The following is a 17,029-nucleotide window of genomic DNA, read 5'->3' as shown; positions in this document are numbered from 1 at the left end:
CCTAAGCTACGCCGGATCACTGCGTACGCCGTGAACATAACGTACGCCCAGCCAGACACACGTCCAATGCACGATACGCCGGCTTGTGTTCCCTGGTGCAGACCTGTGCATGTCTGTTGCCGGATTGCACCTCATTTATGGGGAATAACTTTACGCCGGACGTACAACTTACGCGCATCTCGCATAGCATGCGCCGGGCACACGCACGTTCGTGAATCGCGGTATTTCCCTCATTTGCATGTTTGAATGGCTAATCAATGGGAGCAGCACCATGCGCCCAGCCTAAATGTGCGCCCACCCTACGCCGGCGTGTGCAAGCTACGTCGGCGGGGTGTAGCCTGTTTTTAGGCGCATATTGGTTTGTAGGTCTGGCGCATACATACGCCGGCGCACATTTGCCTTTACAAACGGCATAACGTGTTATACGTTGGCGTAAGTGCTTTGTAAATCTGGGCCTATATGTTTTACTAAAAAGGGTTGTTTAACCACTTCCCACCCGCTGCCGTCCTATGACGTCATTGACTTCGAGCGGGGATATCTGAATGATGGGTGCAGCTACAGGCATCATTCAGATATCATTCTTTTTCAGCCGGCGATTCCCTACACCATAAGAATGATCATAGCGGCGGTTGAACTTGATTGTTCTAACGGGAGGCGAGAATGGACGTCCTCCTCCCGCTGCTTCTACCGACTCACCGCTGCGATCGGTGAGTCAGAGAACGGATCCGCCGCCCCCTGTCCCCGTGTGCTCGCACTCAGAAGCGAAGGCATATGTAGGTCCCGCCCACTTATGAAAACGATGTTCAAGCCACACATGTGTGGTGTCGCTGCGAACGTAAGAGCGAGAGCAATAATTCTAGCCCTAGACCTCCTATGTAACTCAAAACAGTAAAAAAAATTAAAATGTCGCCTATGGGGATTTTTAAGTTCCGAAGTTTGGCGCCATTCCACGAGCATGTGCAGTTTTGAAGCGTGACATGTTGGGTATCTATTTACTCGGCGTAACTTCATCTTTCACTATATTAAAAAAACACAAAAAGCGTTTGAAAAATTGCTGCAGATACCATGCGAGATAAAAAAAAATTGCAACAACCGCCATTGTATTTTCCAGGGTCTTTGCTAAAAAAACATATATAATGTTTGGGGGTTCTATGTAATTTTCTAGCAGAATTGGCCTGGGTGGCAAGTGGTTAACTGACATTACTTTAGGATTTATGTTAATTGGCCAGTATGAATGTAGGTGACACTGAGCAGAGTTCTTCTTTCAAGTCTCTTGTCTGCCCAGGTGAAGGGATCCAAGAACTCAGAGTTTTCCCATCTGAAGCAGAAGACACCACAGGAAGTGGTAAAATTTGTGGTGCAGCTGCTGAACCCTCTGTGCAACCACATGGAGAACACCCACAACTATTTCCAGGTAAGCAGACGCAGCTCATTACCTAATATGTGACACGTGCTGGTACTGAGTACCCATAGTACCCTGTATTGTTCTGTTTAGTACACAATAGGAACAGGATGCCAGGAGCAGCAACTCAGATCTGATTAGCATACAATGGGAGAAGCATGTCAGTACTGTTTTGGTGCTCCCAAGGCAGATGACACAGGCTAATCCAAGGCACAGGGTGATATCTGGTCTTCCTCAGAGCTCCTGAAGTTGGAGATGGGCCAGAGACCCAAGTAGTCCTGGTTTGCTTTGCTGCAAATGTCAGAGAAGAGTATTCAGATCCGGGCAGAGGTCTTATCGGGCTGAAGAGTAGTCAGGTCCAGACAGAGGTCTTAGCATGCAGAAGAGTAGTCAGGTCCAGACAGAGGTCTTAGCATGCAGAAGAGTAGTCAGGTCCAGGCAGGGTTCTTGTCAGACAGAAGAGTAGTCGGGTCCAGGCAGAGGTCTTGGCAGGCAGAAGAGTAGTCAGGTCCATGCAGAAGTCTTGGCAGGCAGAAGAGTAGTCAGGTCCATGCAGAAGTCTTGGCAGGCCGAAGAGTAGTCAGGTCCATGCAGAAGTCTTGGCAGGCCGAAGAGTAGTCAGGTCCATGCAGAAGTCTTGGCAGGCAGAAGAGTAGTCAGGTCCATGCAGAAGTCTTGGCAGGCCGAAGAGTAGTCAGGTCCATGCAGAAGTCTTGGCAGGCAGAAGAGTAGTCAGGTCCATGCAGAAGTCTTGGCAGGTCCTGGTAGAGGTCTTGGCAGGCAGAAGAGTAGTCAGGTCCAGACAGAGGTCTTAGCATGCAGAAGAGTAGTCGGGTCCAGGCAGGGTTCTTGTCAGACAAAAGAGTAGTCGGGTCCAGGCAGAGGTCTTGGCAGGCAGAAGAGTAGTCAGGTCCAGACAGAGGTCTTAGCATGCAGAAGAGTAGTCGGGTCCAGGCAGGGTTCTTGTCAGACAAAAGAGTAGTCGGGTCCAGGCAGAGGTCTTGGCAGGCAGAAGAGTAGTCAGGTCCAGGCAGAGGTCTTGGCAGGCAGAAGAGTAGTCAGGTCCAGGCAGAGGTCTTGGCAGGCAGCAGAAGAGAAGTCAGGTCCAGGCAGAGGTCTTGGCAGGCAGCAGAAGAGTAGTCAGGTCCAGGCAGAGGTCTTTGCAGGCAGAAAAATATTCAGGGTCATACAGGGTCAGCAATGGTTAAGCAGCTTAAGGCCGGGTTCACACCTGTGCGAATTGGTTGCGGCTTAAAACGCATCCAATTCGCATAACATAAAATACATTGATTTCAATGAGGTTGGTTCATACATGTGCGATGCATTCGCACTGCGCATTGCCGAAAAAACGTGTGCCTTTTCTAGGCATTGCGGTGCGGCTCAGGTGCGAATTCAGGCCCATTATCTTCTATGGGCACGCAGCTGATTCGCAGATGTGTTAATTTCTCTTCAGGATTTCTCTCATTCACCTCAATACACTCAGTGCCCAGTGTACTAAATAGTGACCTGATTACTATACAATGGGAGCAGCATGCTGGTCCTGAGCGCCCTGATTACTCTGTATTGATCTGATTGGACTGTTGCCAGTGTTGGGTATATTGTGTGCTGAGCTCAGTGTCTTCCTTCTTTTCAAACTCAGACTCTGCTGACAGAGAAGAATGGCGTAGTGGATGCCCTGGGGATAGACCTTAAAGAACATACCTACATGTCCTCCTGCTACCAGCTGCTGCTTCAGGTGTTCCACACCCTATTTTCCTGGTTTGTCATCTCTCCACTATACATATCACATATATATATATATCACATTGGTCACTGAGCCGGGGGCCTGTGTGTATCTAAGGCTGCACATGTGGCCAGGTAATGCAGTGACTTTGTTTTATTCAGGTCTGGATTCTCTCAGCTTGAGAACCGCCCTTTGCTGAAGACAGCGCTGGGTATCCTGGTGGGAAGGCTGAAGGAGACGGACGCGGACGCAGATCTGACGATAGAAGAGCTGGTCAGGTAAGAAGATCCTAACACACTGCGGGAGATTTACTAAAACTGGAGAGTGAAAAATCTGGTGCAGCTCTGCATAGAAACCGATCAGCTTCCGGGATTTATTGTCAAAGCTTAACCCCTTGCCGACCGCTGCACGCCGATATACGTCGGCACAATTGCAGCGGTGAGCAAATGGACGTACCTGTACATCCCCTTTAGGAAGCTGTGCGCCCGCTGCGCTCTCCGTGACCATGCCCGCCGCGCTCTCCGTGACCATGCCCGCCGCGCTCTCCGTGACCGTGCCCGCCGCGCTCTCCGTGACCGTGCCCGCCGCGCTCTCCGTGACCGTGCCTGCCGCGCTCTCCGTGACCATGCCCGCCGCGCTGTCCGTGACCGTGCCAGCCGCGCTCTCCGTGACCGCCGCTCTCTCCGTGCCCGCCGCACACTTTGTGACCGTGCTCTCTGTGACCGTGCCCGCCGCGCTCTCTGTGACCGTGCCCGCCGCGCTCTCTGTGCCCGCCGCGCTCTCTGTGACCGTGCCCGCCGCGCTCTCTGTGACCGTGCCCGCCGCGCTCTCTGTGACCGTGCCCGCCGCGCTCTCTGTGACCGTGCCCGCCGCGCTCTCTGTGACCGTGCCCGCCGCGCTCTCTGTGACCGTGCCCGCCGCGCTCTCTGTGACCGTGCCCGCCGCGCTCTCTGTGACCGTGCCCGCCGCGCTCTCTGTGACCGTGCCCGCCGCACTCTCTGTGACCGTGCCCGCCGCACTCTCTGTGACCGTGCCCGCCGCACTCTCCGTGACCGTGCCCGCAGCACTCTCCGTGACCGTGCCCGCAGCACTCTTCGTGACCGTGCTCTCTGTGACCGTGCCCGCCGCACTCTCCGTGACCGTTCCCGCCTCGCTCTCCGTGACCGTGCCCGCCGCGCTTTCATGCGCTCTCCGTGACCGTGACCGCCGCGCTCTCTGTGACCGTGCCCGCCGCACTCTCCGACGCAGTACCGAATCGCAAAAAGTGCTCTGGTCACAGGAGGGGGGTAAATTCTTCCAGGGCTGAAGCAGCTAATTGAACAAGCTGAAGGTAGAAGCCGATTGGCTCCCATGCGCAGCTGCACCAGATTTTGCACTCTCCATTTTTAGTAAATAATCCCCACTGTGGTGACGGACAGATCTGTGGCTTCCCAGGATTTATTGCTCTTCTCCACCTTTCACTCCCAGCCACAGCTTCGGCTACCTGCAGAACCTTTGCAGCAGTGTCCCGAGCATGCGCTGCGCGCTGTGTCTTACACAGCTGCTGATCAGCCTGGCAGAGAAGACTGACGCCCTTCCGTATCACGGCAAGATAGGTACAATGGCCGCATCCTGACGTCTCTGCTATATACTGCCTGGTCTGCTAAACGTGCGTGTAACCTTGTGAGATCTCTTTTTTGCTGAAACAGCCTCCATCGTGAAACGTTTCCTGTGCCAGTCCTGGGTACAGCCCAATGGCGAGCGTGAGAAGGGAATACGATTTCACGAGAACCTGCAGAGCCTACTGTGGTGAGTTAATTGGGTTGTAAAGCTTCGTGTTTTTTCACCTTAATGCATTGCGGTAAAGAAAAAAAACACCTTGCACTCTCCGGACACCCCGAGCCCCCGTTCTACTTACCTGACCCCCGAAATTTCTGTGGGCACGATCCCGCGTCGTTCTCTCCATAGCTGATCGGCTCCTCATTGGATAGATTGACAGCAGCGCAGCCATTGGCTCCCGCTGCTGTCAATCAAATCCAGCGAAGCAGGGGGCGGGGTCGAGTCATATCCCTTGGCCGCTATGCACCCCGAGTGTATAACACGGGAGCACGGTCGCAAGGTAACCCCCTCGGGAGAGAGCTTCTCAGAGGGGGGGTTAGCTCTTGCAGGGAGGAGCCGCAAAAGCCGCCGTGGGACTCCAGAAGAGGACGTTCGGGGGCCACTCTGTGCAAAACGAACTGCACAGTGGAGGTAAGTATGATATGTTTGTTTTAAAAAAAAAAGCACCTGAAAAATGCCCAGTGTGAAATGGGTCTTACAACCTTGGCACTGCAGCTGTTCTTGAACTACAAGTCCCAGGAAGCACTGTAAGACCCCTTTCACACGGCAGTTTTCAGGCATTTTAGCGCTAGACATAGCACCTGTAATGCACCTGAAAACTGTCACACGAATGTGAAAGCCCGAGTGCTTTCACACTGGGGCGGGGCACTTGCGGGACGTTAGAAAAAGTCCTACAAGCAGCGTCTTTGAGGTGGTTTGAAAGCGCTGTATATAGTGGCCCCAAACGCCTGCCCATTGAAATGAACTGCGCTTCTGAAGCACCTGAAAATCTCTTTGGAAGCACCTCAACACGGGCGGTTTCGGCAGCTAGGGGGGGGTAAAAGGGACCCCGCTAGTGCCTGAAAAACGCCGCTTAACCACTTAAGGACCGCCTCCTGCAGATATACGTTGGCAGAATGGCAAGGCTGGGCACAAGCACGTACCTGTATGTCCTCTTTAAGTGCCCAGCCGTGGGTCGCGGGCGTGCGACCTGGTCCGAAGCTCCGTGACTGCGTCCGCGGGACCCGATCGCCGTTGGAGTCCCGCGATCGGTCCCCGGAGCTGAAGAACGGGGAGAGGTGTGTGTAAACACAGCTTCCCCGTTCTTCACTGTGGCGCCGTCATCTATCGTGTGTTCCCTGATATAGGGAACCATGATTAATGACGTCACACGTCCAGCCCCACCCCCCTACAGTTAGAAACACAGATGTCACACTTAACCCCTTCAGCGCCCCCTAGTGGTTAACTCCCAAACTGCAACTGTCATTTTCACAGTAAACAATGCATTTTTAATGCATTTTTTGCTGTGAAAATGACAATGGTCCCAAAAATGTGTCAAAATTGTCCGAAGTGTCCGCCATAATGTCACAGCCACGAAAAAAATCGCTGATCGCCGCCATTAGTAGTAAAAAAAAAAAAATTAATAAAAATGCAATAAAACTATCCCCTATTTTGTAAATGCTATACATTTTGCGCAAACCAATCGATAAACGCTTTTCGCATTTTTTTTTTTTTACCAAAAATAGGTAGAAGAATACATGTTTGGGAGCCACGTCGCAAGACTGCGCAATTGTCAGTTAAAGCGACGCAGTGCCGAATCGCAAAAACTGGCCGGGTCCTTTACCCGCCTAAAAGTCCGGGTCTTACGTGGTTAAACATCGATAACGTGACGCTAAAAACAAGCAACGCTTTAGCACAAACGCATTGCCGGCCTCAGTGTGAAAGGGGTCTAAAAATCTGAAAGCCACAGGCATAACCCTCAAGGGCAGAGGCATGATGGGATTGGTAGTTTTGCCATAGCTGGAATGCCAAGGTTGCCTACCCCTGAGTTACAGCAACAGGTTTTTCTTTTTCTTTTTCTTTTGGGATAAAGGTGCTTACGCCAGAGGTCTGCTGTGTCCCCCCAATAGATTAATTTAAGGAATAATTTTACTAGGGTTGTCCCGATACCGATACTAGTATTGGTATCGGTACTCGCACAATTTCTTCCGATGCCTGACCCAATACTTGGTCAGCGGGCGGAGGTTTTGAGCAGAGAGGGCAGGCAGAGTTTGCGAGCAGAGAGGGCGGATGTATTTCTGCTCTCCCCCTCCGCGCGCCGCGTCCCCCTCCGTGTGTGTCCCCTTCCGTGATGCTGCACTCCCCCCGAGTGATACTGCTGTCCGCGCTCAGTGTCCCCCTCCTTGATCCTGCTGTCCTCATCCATGCTCTGTGTCCCGATGCCTGTGTCCTCCATGCTCTGTGTCCCGATGCCTGTGTCCTCCATGCTCTGTGTCCCGATGCCTGTGTCCTCCATGCTCTGTGTCCCGATGCCTGTGTCCTCCATGCTGTGTCCCCTTCCGTGATGCTGCTCTCCCCCCGAGTGATGCTGCTGTCGGCGCTCTGCGTCCCCCTCCATGCTGCGTGTCCCCCCTCCTGCTGCTGTCCCCTTCTGCGCTCTGTTTCCCCTCCATGTCCTCCTCCACTCTCTCTGTCCTCGTCAGGATGGAGAGCGGAGGTAGGAGCCACTAAATCTGGCTCCTACCTGTTCTGAATGAACAGAATCAGTGATCACTCATTCACATAACTGAAACATCGTAACCTGTGATTGCGATGCTTCCGTTTATGAATGGAGAGGAGCCTCAGTCTCCTGTCCATTCATTTTAGCTGAGGCTGCAGAGAAAGGGGCTGGGGAATCTGTGTCCTTAGTCCCTTTTTCTGTCTCAAAGGTGAAATATAAAATAAATGAATTGTAAAAAATAATAAAAATAAAAAACACACTGACACATCCACTCCCCCCCCCCTAAAAAAAAAGAAGAAAGCATCGTAAAAACATAACAAAAAATTGTAAAAAAAAAAAAAAAAATACTGACATATGTGCCACTGTCACATGACATTAAAAAAAAAGTATCGGTACTTGTACTCGGTCTTAAAAAAAGTGGTATCGGGACAACACTAAATTTTACAATGAGTACAAAAAAAAAAAAAAAACACTTTCATGGTCCTTAACAGTGACTGATCTGTCCTATCTTCCAGGAAATACCTTCAGTACACAGATGTCCTCAAAGCCGTGGAAGACATCTGCAGTGTGGGTGTGTCTGAGTTGACGAACGCCACAAAAGATGGACATTCATCCACCTATCCAACTCTGAACAGGTGACGTATCGTGAGCTGACCGCTCACGCTCTTGTGCCCTGGTCACATTGTTATTTATTTCATATATATATATACAGTGGAAACTTGGGGGTAGATTCACGTAGAATGGCGCAACTTTGTGCGGGCGTAACGTATCCTATTTACGTTACGCCTCCGCAACTTTTACAGGCAAGTGCCGTATTCTCAAAAAAAAAAGTTGCGGCGGCGTAGCGTAAATAGGCCGGCGTAAGCCCCGCCTAATTCAAATTGTGAAGAGGTGGGCGCGTGTTATGTAAATCAGGCTTGACCCGACGTGATTGATGTTTTTCCCGAACGGCGCATACGCCTGTCCGTGGAATTTCCCAGTGTGCATTGCTCCAAAGTACGCCGCAAGGACGTCATTGGTTTCGACGTGAACGTAAATGACGTCCAGCCCCATTCACGGACGACTTACGCACACGACGTAGCTTTTTCAAATTTCGACGCGGGAACGGCGGCCATACTTAACATTGGTACGCCGCACTTACGCCACCATATAGCAGGGGTAACTATACGCCGGGAAAAGCCTAACGTAAACGGCGTAACTGTACTGCGTCGGCCGAGCGTACGTTCGTGAATTTGCGTATATCTAGCGGATTTACATATTTCGGCGCGTAAATCAGCGTACACGCCCCTAGCGGCCACCGTAAATATGCAGTTACGATCCGACGGCGTAAGAGACTTACAAAACATCTACATAGGTGTCCCGGTCTGGCGATGATGGCAAATCAGGGCCACTGGAGATGCTCACAGTGTGGTCTAATGGTCCATATTGGAATGTTCTGGTCACATGACACAGTGTGGTCTAATGGTCCATATTGGAATGTTCTGGTCCCAGGACACAGTGTGGTCCAAAGGTGGTCTAATGGTCCATATTGGAATGTTCTGGTCACATGACACAGTGTGGTCCAATGGTGGTCTAATGGTCCATATTGGAATGTTCTGGTCACATGACACAGTGTGGTCCAATGGTGGTCTAATGGTCCATATTGGAATGTTCTGGGTCCCAGGACACAGTGTGGTCTAATGGTCCATATTGGAATGTTCTGGGTCCCAGGACACAGTGTGGTCTAATGGTCCATATTGGAATGTTCTGGTCCCAGGACACCGTGTGGTCTAATGGTCCATATTGGAATGTTCTGGTCCCAGGACACAGTGTGGTCTAATGGTCCATATTGGAATGTTCTGGGTCCCAGGACACAGTGTGGTCTAATGGTCCATATTGGAATGTTCTGGGTCCCAGGACACAGTGTGGTCTAATGGTCCATATTGGAATGTTCTGGTCCCAGGACACAGTGTGGTCTAATGGTCCATATTGGAATGTTCTGGTCCCAGGACACAGTGTGGTCTAATGGTCCATATTGGAATGTTCTGGTCCCAGGACACAGTGTGGTCTAATGGTCCATATTGGACTGTTCTGGTCCCAGGACACGGTGTGGTCTGGCAGCTCTCGTGATGTTCTGATTACCTGAGAAGAAAGGAATGCTGATTGGTCTTGTTGGTGTCACCTTAGAGTGATGGTGTCACGTGACGTCATACAGTTCCTGTGCTCACCCCACTCCTCTTGTCCATGTCTCCTCTTGCAGACAGACCTTTGGGGTGTATTTCCGAGTCTTGATGGACAAGCTGGAGAAGTATGTGAGGAATATTCCAGCGGGGAAGAAGTCGGACAGCCTGGAGGTGTGTATCTCTCTGCTTTGTGTACAGATCTTGTGCTTCCATTTCTCATCCCATCACTGAGGTGGGGTGTCCTCTTTCTTCCAGGTTCAGGCTGAACGTCTTCTACAGTGGAGCCTAGCAGTCCGCAATTTCCACATCCTGGTCAACCTGATTAAGGTCAGTGACACTTACTGTGCATTTCGCACACGGATGAGGACCGGGAGGGGTTACACGTACCATGCATGCAACACACAGACCAGACTCGGGGGTTACATGTACAATACATGCAACACACAGACCAGACTCGGGGGTTACATGTACAATACATGCAACACACAGACCAGACTCGGGGGTTACATGTACAATACATGCAACACAGAGACCAGGCCCAGGGGCTCCATGTACAATACATGCAACACACAGACCAGACTCGGGGGTTACATGTACAATACATGCAACACACAGACCAGACTCGGGGGTTACATGTACAATGCATGCAACACACAGACCAGACTCGGGGGTTACATGTACAATACATGCAACACACAGACCAGACCCAGGGGGTTACATGTACAATGCATGCAACACACAGACCCAGCCCAGGGGTTACATGTAAAATACATGCAACACACAGACCAGACTCGGGAGTTACATGTACAATGCATGCAACACACAGACCCAGCCCAGGGGTTACATGTAAAATACATGCAACACACAGACCAGACTCGGGAGTTACATGTACAATACATGCAACACACAGACCAGGCCCAGGGGGTTAGATGTACAATACATGCAACACACAGACCAGACTCGGGGGGTTACATGTACAATGCATGCAACACACAGACCAGACTCGGGGGTTACATGTACAATACATGCAACACACAGACCAGACTCGGGGGTTACATGTACAATACATGCAACACAGAGACCAGACTCAGGGGCTCCATGTACAATACATGCAACACAGAGACCAGGCCCAGGGGTTACATGTACAATGCATGCAACACAGAGACCAGGCCCAGGGGTTACATGTACAATGCATGCAACACAGAGACCAGGCCCAGGGGTTACATGTACAATACATGCAACACACAGACCAGACTCGGGGGTTACATGTACAATACATGCAACACACAGACCAGACTCGGGGGTTACATGTACATTACATGCAACACACAGACCAGGCCCAGGGGTTACATGTACAATACATGCAACACACAGACCAGGCCCCGGGGCTCCATGTACGATACATGCAACACACAGACCAGACTCGGGGGTTACATGTACAATACATGCAACACACAGACCAGACTCGGGGGTTACATGTACAATACATGCAACACACAGACCAGACTCGGGGGTTACATGTACAATACATGCAACACACAGACCAGACTCGGGGGTTACATGTACAATACATGCAACACACAGAGCAGACTCGGGGGTTACATGTACAATACATGCAACACACAGACCAGGCCCAGGGGTTTCATGTACAATACATGCAACACACAGACCAGACTCGGGTGTTATAAGAACAGTGTATGTCACATAGAGGGGCCTTGGACATTATGTTTATGTGACACAGAGACCAGGCCTGCATGTTTCATGTATGGTGTATGTCACATGGAGACAAGGGAGAGGGTCACATATATGCTGTGTGTAACATTGTACAGCCATGTGTCCCCACCAATCGTCTGTATGTCCTTGTGTCTCTACCACTCATGCATCTCCTGTCACTATTGTCTTTTCTAGATATTTGACACCAGGCCAATGTTAAGCATTTGTCTAAAGGTAAGGGAATCGCTCGTCTCTTCTTCTTCCTTGTGTACCAATAAATGTGATGTGACAGCCTTCTTCACCTCTGTTTTGTCTGCAGTATGGCCGCCTCTTTTTGGAGACGTTCCTTAAAGTGGGTATGCCTCTCCTGGACTGCAGCTTCAAGAAGCAGAAGGTAAGAAGGATGACAGCAAACCGTCCTCCGACATTGTTAGAAAATACCCATAATCCATCAGTGTGCTTCCACCATTCCCATACCTCATCAAACATCCATCTGTGGGCTCCCTCCTTGCTCAGGTCTGACCCATAATCCATCTGTATGCTCCCTCCTTTCTCAGGTCTCACCCATAACCCATCTGTGTGCTCCCTCCTTTCTCAGGTCTCACCCATAACCCATCTGTGTGCTCCCTCCTTTCTCAGGTCTCACCCATAATCCATCTGTGAAGATAAGCAGAGGCACCGAATTTTACCACAAAAAAAATGGGAAAACGTATTGACTTGAGTATAAGCCTAGGGTGGGAAATGTAGCAGCTACTGGTAAACAATGCCAATCTGCAGCCTCTCTGTGCCCATCTGCAGCCTCTCTGTGCCCATCTGCAGCCTCTCTGTGCCCATCTGCAGCCTCTCTGTGCCCATCTGCAGCCTCACTGTGCCCATTTGCAGCCTCACCTTGTTTACGGTCTCCCGCTGTGTCATGCAACTGTTTGGCGGATATCCACTGTAACTAAGCCCCGCCTCCTCCTCGTCCATGATAGACGGAACACTGATTTCATTTTCCAGCATTGTATCAGTGTTCCGTCTATCACGGTCGAGGAGGAGGTGGGGCTTTGTTACCGTGGACGGCCGCCGAACAGTTGCATGACACAGCGGGAGACCGTAAACAAGGTGAGACTGCAGATGGGCACAGTGAGGCTGCAGATGGGCACAGGGAGGCTGCAGATGGGCACAGAGAGGCTGAAAATGGCGGCTTATACTCAAGTATATACAGTACTTTTCTTCATCCATTGAGGGACACAGGAATTGTATTGGGCTTTACTGCTGCCTATAGGTGGTTGGGACACTCGCAAACAGATTTTTTTTTAAGCCACCCCAGTATTTTATTCTTGTATTTTGCAGGACGATGTGCAAAACCTGCTGAAAATCTTGCAGCTGTGTACCCGACAGCTTCACCACATGTGCGGTCACTCTAAGGTACCGGTTCTGTCTCTTCTTCCCTTCTGTGTCATTCTTCCGGGTACAGCTCTGTACCATCAGGTACCTGGCACTGGCCGAGTCCTCCATGGTCTGCTGTCTTAGCCAGACTTTATCTCTCCTCCTCAGATCCACCAGGATGCCGGGCTCACCACACACGTCCCTCTCTTAAAGAAGACCCTGGAAATGTTTGTATACAGAGTGAAGGCCATGCTGACGCTGAACAATTGTCAAGAGGCCTTCTGGCTGGGGAACCTGAAGAACAGAGACCTCCAGGTGAGAGCTGGGAGATACTGCAATCGGCACCGGCCACCCTTCGCTTATCTGCTATTCACTACCCATGGGGCTTCTCTGTATTTAGGGTGAAGAGATCTTATCACAAGCTGCACAGGAAAGCGAAACGGAGGAGGAGCAAGAATCGCAGCTTCCTGAAGAGGAACAGGAGGTTCAAGAGGTACAGGAAGTTCCTGTAAATAGGGAAGCGGAGGTTTGAAGACTTTGGAGGGGATGTACTAAAACTGGAGGGTGCAAAATCTGGTGCAGCTCTAAATGGAAACCAATCAGCTTCCAGGTTTTATTGTCAAAGCTTCATTGAACAAGCTGAAGTAAGAAGCTGATTGGCTACCATGCAAAACTGCACCAGATTCTGAGTGCTCCAGTTTTAGTAAATTTCCCTCTTTGTGTTTGTCTGTTATGAGGGAAGGGGTTCTACAGACTCCATGCTTATTAGGAGGGAGGGGGTCTGCCGACTCCCATACTTTTTTAGGAAGGAGGAGGTCTGCAGACTCCATGCTTTTTAGGAAGGAGGGGGTCTACAGACTCCATGTTTTTTAGGAAGGAGGGGGTCTGCAGACTCCATGCTTGTTAGGAAGGAGGGGGTCTGCAGATTTCATGCTTGTTAGAGGGAAGGTGGTCGGTGGGGTTTATCTGCAGATTCATGCTTGTTAGGGGGTTTTGCAGGCTCCATGCTTGGGAATGAGGGGGTCCACAGACTCCATGCTTGTTAGGAAGGAGGGGGTCCACAGACTCCATGCTTGTTAGGAAGGAGGGGGTCCACAGACTCCATGCTTGTTAGGAAGGAGGGGGTCCACAGACTCCATGCTTGTTAGGAAGGAGGGGGTCTACAGACTCCACGCTTGTTAGGAGGAAGGGGGTCTGCAGACTCCCATACTTTTTAGGAAGGAGGCCGTCTGCAGAGTCCATGCTTGTTAGGAGGGAGGAGGTCTGCAGACTCCATGCTTTTTAGGAAGGAGGGGGTCTGCAGACTCCATGCTTGTTAGGAAGGAGGCCGTCTGCAGAGTCCATGCTTGTTAGGAGGGAGGAGGTCTGCAGACTCCATGCTTTTTAGGAAGGAGGGGGTCTGCAGACTCCATGCTTGTTAGGAGGAGGGGGTCTGCAGACTCCATGCTTGTTAGGAAGGAGGGCGTCTGCAGACTCCATGCGTGTTAGGAAGGAGGGGGTCTACAGACTCCATGCTTGTTGTGGGGATTTGCGAACTCCATGCTTGTTTGGGAGGGTGGGGAACTCTGCAGACTCCATACTTATTAGAGGGAAGGGGGGAAAGCTGTGTGTATGAAGCACTATAGTGAAAGGGTATAGAGAAGTTGTGTTCATAAAGTGTCACAGCAGAGGCGTAAACAAAAGCAGTGTGTATGATACATCATAGGTGGAGGAATACGGGTCGGTGTCTTGTATGTAGGACCCCAGGAGAGGAGTGTGTAGAATCGGTGTGTATGAATGTCATAGTGGAAGAGTATTAGGATGTGTCCTGTAAGAATCCTTATATAAAATATCATGTAAACAATAGCTGACTGTCAGACAGGGGTTGAAAATTTACACTTTCTTATATTTCCCCTGATGAGTTTGGGGTTATTGGGGACTGTAGTAAGACCTTCCTGGGAACAACTACTGATTGTGTCTTTGTCTGCAGGAGGAGGAGGAGGAGAGCAAGGAGGAGGAAGAGGAGGAGGAGGAGGAAGAGGAAGAGTCAGACTAATGGTCGTCTTTACCATTCTAGTTGATCTATTTTTGTCTACACCACAGACAGGAATTGTCTCATCTGCGGAGAAGAGAAATAATGAGGATATTTCCAGAGCATCTAATGGACTGCATGTGGTCACCGCAGGGCCAGCGGCCAATCAGAGAACAATTGCTGGCACTTTAAAGCATTGGCAATGAAGGCTTCGGGTATGGGAGGTGGAGAACCGGCTGCACTTTCCTCCCAGCAGCCAATCAGTGCCCACCTTTCATGTGATAATCTGCCTTGGCAAGAGGAAACGGAGAAGCTGATTGGTTGCTGGGATAGAAATATGGTAAAACGTGTCCACCTTATGATGTGAAAGCCACACAGTTCTGTTCTCTAAGGGGGATTCCCCCTGTTTTTGTGTCTGTCACACATTGCCGTCACTATACATGTATGTGTCACGTGTCCTTTATGTGTATTAAAATGAGCTTGAGGACAATAAAGTTATTGATCTGTGAATTTAACTGTAGTCCTTAATTATCAGCAGGCCTGAAAGAAGAAACGGTCTTCAGAAACCAGTCGGCTCGCGGCTGTCATTTGTTTGTCACATGGTCTCATGGCAGCAGATCATGCGTTGCACATACACCGCTCTGTTGAACACGTTTATTATAGCAATCTATCAGGAAAGATGAAATGAACATTCATCAGTTATATTCTGGAAGATTCGTCATTCCTGCCAGGGTTACTCTGCATGTTGTAGAGCAGGGATCTCAAAGTACCGGCCCGCGGGCCATTTGCGGACCGGTTCTAAATGGCCCGCAGGCAGGGCAGGGGGTGCCGCGGGGGGTCAGTGGGAAGAATGCTCCTTACATTGGTGATCAGTGGGAAGAATGTTCCTTACATTGGTGATCAGTGAGAAGAATGTCCCTTACATTGGTGATCAGTGAGAAGAATGTTCCTTACATTGGTGATCAGTGAGAAGAATGTCCCTTACATTGGTGATCAGTGGGAAGAATGTCCCTTACATTGGTGATCAGTGAGAAGAATGTCCCTTACATTGGTGATCAGTGAGAAAAATGTTCCTTACATTGGTGATCAGTGGGAAGAATGTCCCTTACATTGGTGATCAGTGAGAAGAATGTTCCTTACATTGGTGATCAGTGGGAAGAATGTTCCTTACATTGGTGATCAGTGGGAAGAATGTTCCTTACATTGGTGATCAGTGGGAAGAATGTCCCTTACATTGGTGATCAGTGGGAAGAATGTCCCTTACATTGGTGATCAGTGAGAAGAATGTCCCTTACATTGGTGATCAGTGAGAAGAATGTCCCTTACATTGGTGATCAGTGGGAAGAATGCTCCTTACATTGGTGATCAGTGGGAAGAATGCTCCTTACATTGGTGATCAGTGAGAAGAATGTCCCTTACATTGGTGATCAGTGGGAAGAATGTCCCTTACATTGGTGATCAGTGGGAAGAATGTTCCTTACATTGGTGATCAGTGGGAAGAATGTCCCTTACATTGGTGATCAATGGGAAGAATGCTCCTTACATTGGTGATCAGTGGGAAGAATGCCCCTTACATTGGTGGTCAGTGAGAAGAATGTTCCTTACATTGGTGATCAGTGAGAAGAATGTCCCTTACATTGGTGATCAGTGAGAAGAATGTTCCTTACATTGGTGATCAGTGAGAAGAATGTCCCTTACATTGGTGATCAGTGGGAAGAATGTCCCTTACATTGGTGATCAGTGAGAAGAATGTTCCTTACATTGGTGATCAGTGAGAAGAATGTCCCTTACATTGGTGGTCAGTGGGAAGAATGTTCCTTACATTGGTGATCAGTGAGAAGAATGACCCTTACATTGGTGATCAGTGAGAAGAATGTTCCTTACATTGGTGATCAGTGGGAAGAATGTCCCTTACATTGGTGATCAGTGAGAAGAATGTTCCTTACATTGGTGATCAGTGAGAAGAATGCCCCTTACATTGGTGGTCAGTGGGAAGAATGTCCCTTACATTGGTGATCAGTGAGAAGAATGACCCTTACATTGGTGATCAGTGAGAAGAATGTTCCTTACATTGGTGATCAGTGGGAAGAATGACCCTTACATTGGTGATCAGTGAGAAGAATGTTCCTTACATTGGTGATGAGTGAGAAGAATGTCCCTTACATTGGTGATCAGTGAGAAGAATGTCCCTTACATTGGTGATCAGTGGGAAGAATGTTCCTTACATTGGTGATCAGTGGGAAGAATGTCCCTTACACTGGTGATCAGTGAGAAGAATGTTCCTTACATTGGTGATCAGTGAGAAGAATGTCCCTTACATTGGTGGTCAGTGGGAAGAATGTCCCTTACA

At 49.9% G+C, this 17,029-nt stretch overlaps 1 protein-coding gene across 2 annotated transcripts in view; it reads left to right on the top strand.

Moving 5' to 3' along the window:
- FANCD2 (FA complementation group D2) overlaps positions 1-15,194 on the top strand; it is a 65,412-nt gene extending 50,218 nt beyond the window's left edge. For both annotated transcript variants that reach the window (XM_040358819.1, XM_040358821.1), the window contains exons 31-44: positions 1,286-1,414; positions 3,042-3,160; positions 3,287-3,403; positions 4,593-4,720; positions 4,814-4,913; positions 7,938-8,057; positions 9,662-9,755; positions 9,840-9,911; positions 11,493-11,531; positions 11,617-11,691; positions 12,633-12,707; positions 12,837-12,983; positions 13,069-13,161; positions 14,638-15,194. In XM_040358819.1, coding sequence (XP_040214753.1) covers positions 1,286-1,414; positions 3,042-3,160; positions 3,287-3,403; positions 4,593-4,720; positions 4,814-4,913; positions 7,938-8,057; positions 9,662-9,755; positions 9,840-9,911; positions 11,493-11,531; positions 11,617-11,691; positions 12,633-12,707; positions 12,837-12,983; positions 13,069-13,161; positions 14,638-14,703 — 1,374 coding nt within the window. In that variant the 3' untranslated portion in view covers positions 14,704-15,194. The remainder of the gene's footprint in view (positions 1-1,285; positions 1,415-3,041; positions 3,161-3,286; positions 3,404-4,592; positions 4,721-4,813; positions 4,914-7,937; positions 8,058-9,661; positions 9,756-9,839; positions 9,912-11,492; positions 11,532-11,616; positions 11,692-12,632; positions 12,708-12,836; positions 12,984-13,068; positions 13,162-14,637) is intronic.
- The last annotated feature ends 1,835 nt before the right edge of the window (positions 15,195-17,029 follow it).

The sequence above is a fragment of the Rana temporaria genome, chromosome 7 (assembly GCF_905171775.1).
Source record: "Rana temporaria chromosome 7, aRanTem1.1, whole genome shotgun sequence".
NCBI classification, from domain to species: Eukaryota; Metazoa; Chordata; class Amphibia; order Anura; family Ranidae; genus Rana; species Rana temporaria.
The sequence above is the reverse complement of the archived record's forward strand: the minus strand, read 5'-3'. Positions and strand labels throughout refer to the sequence as shown.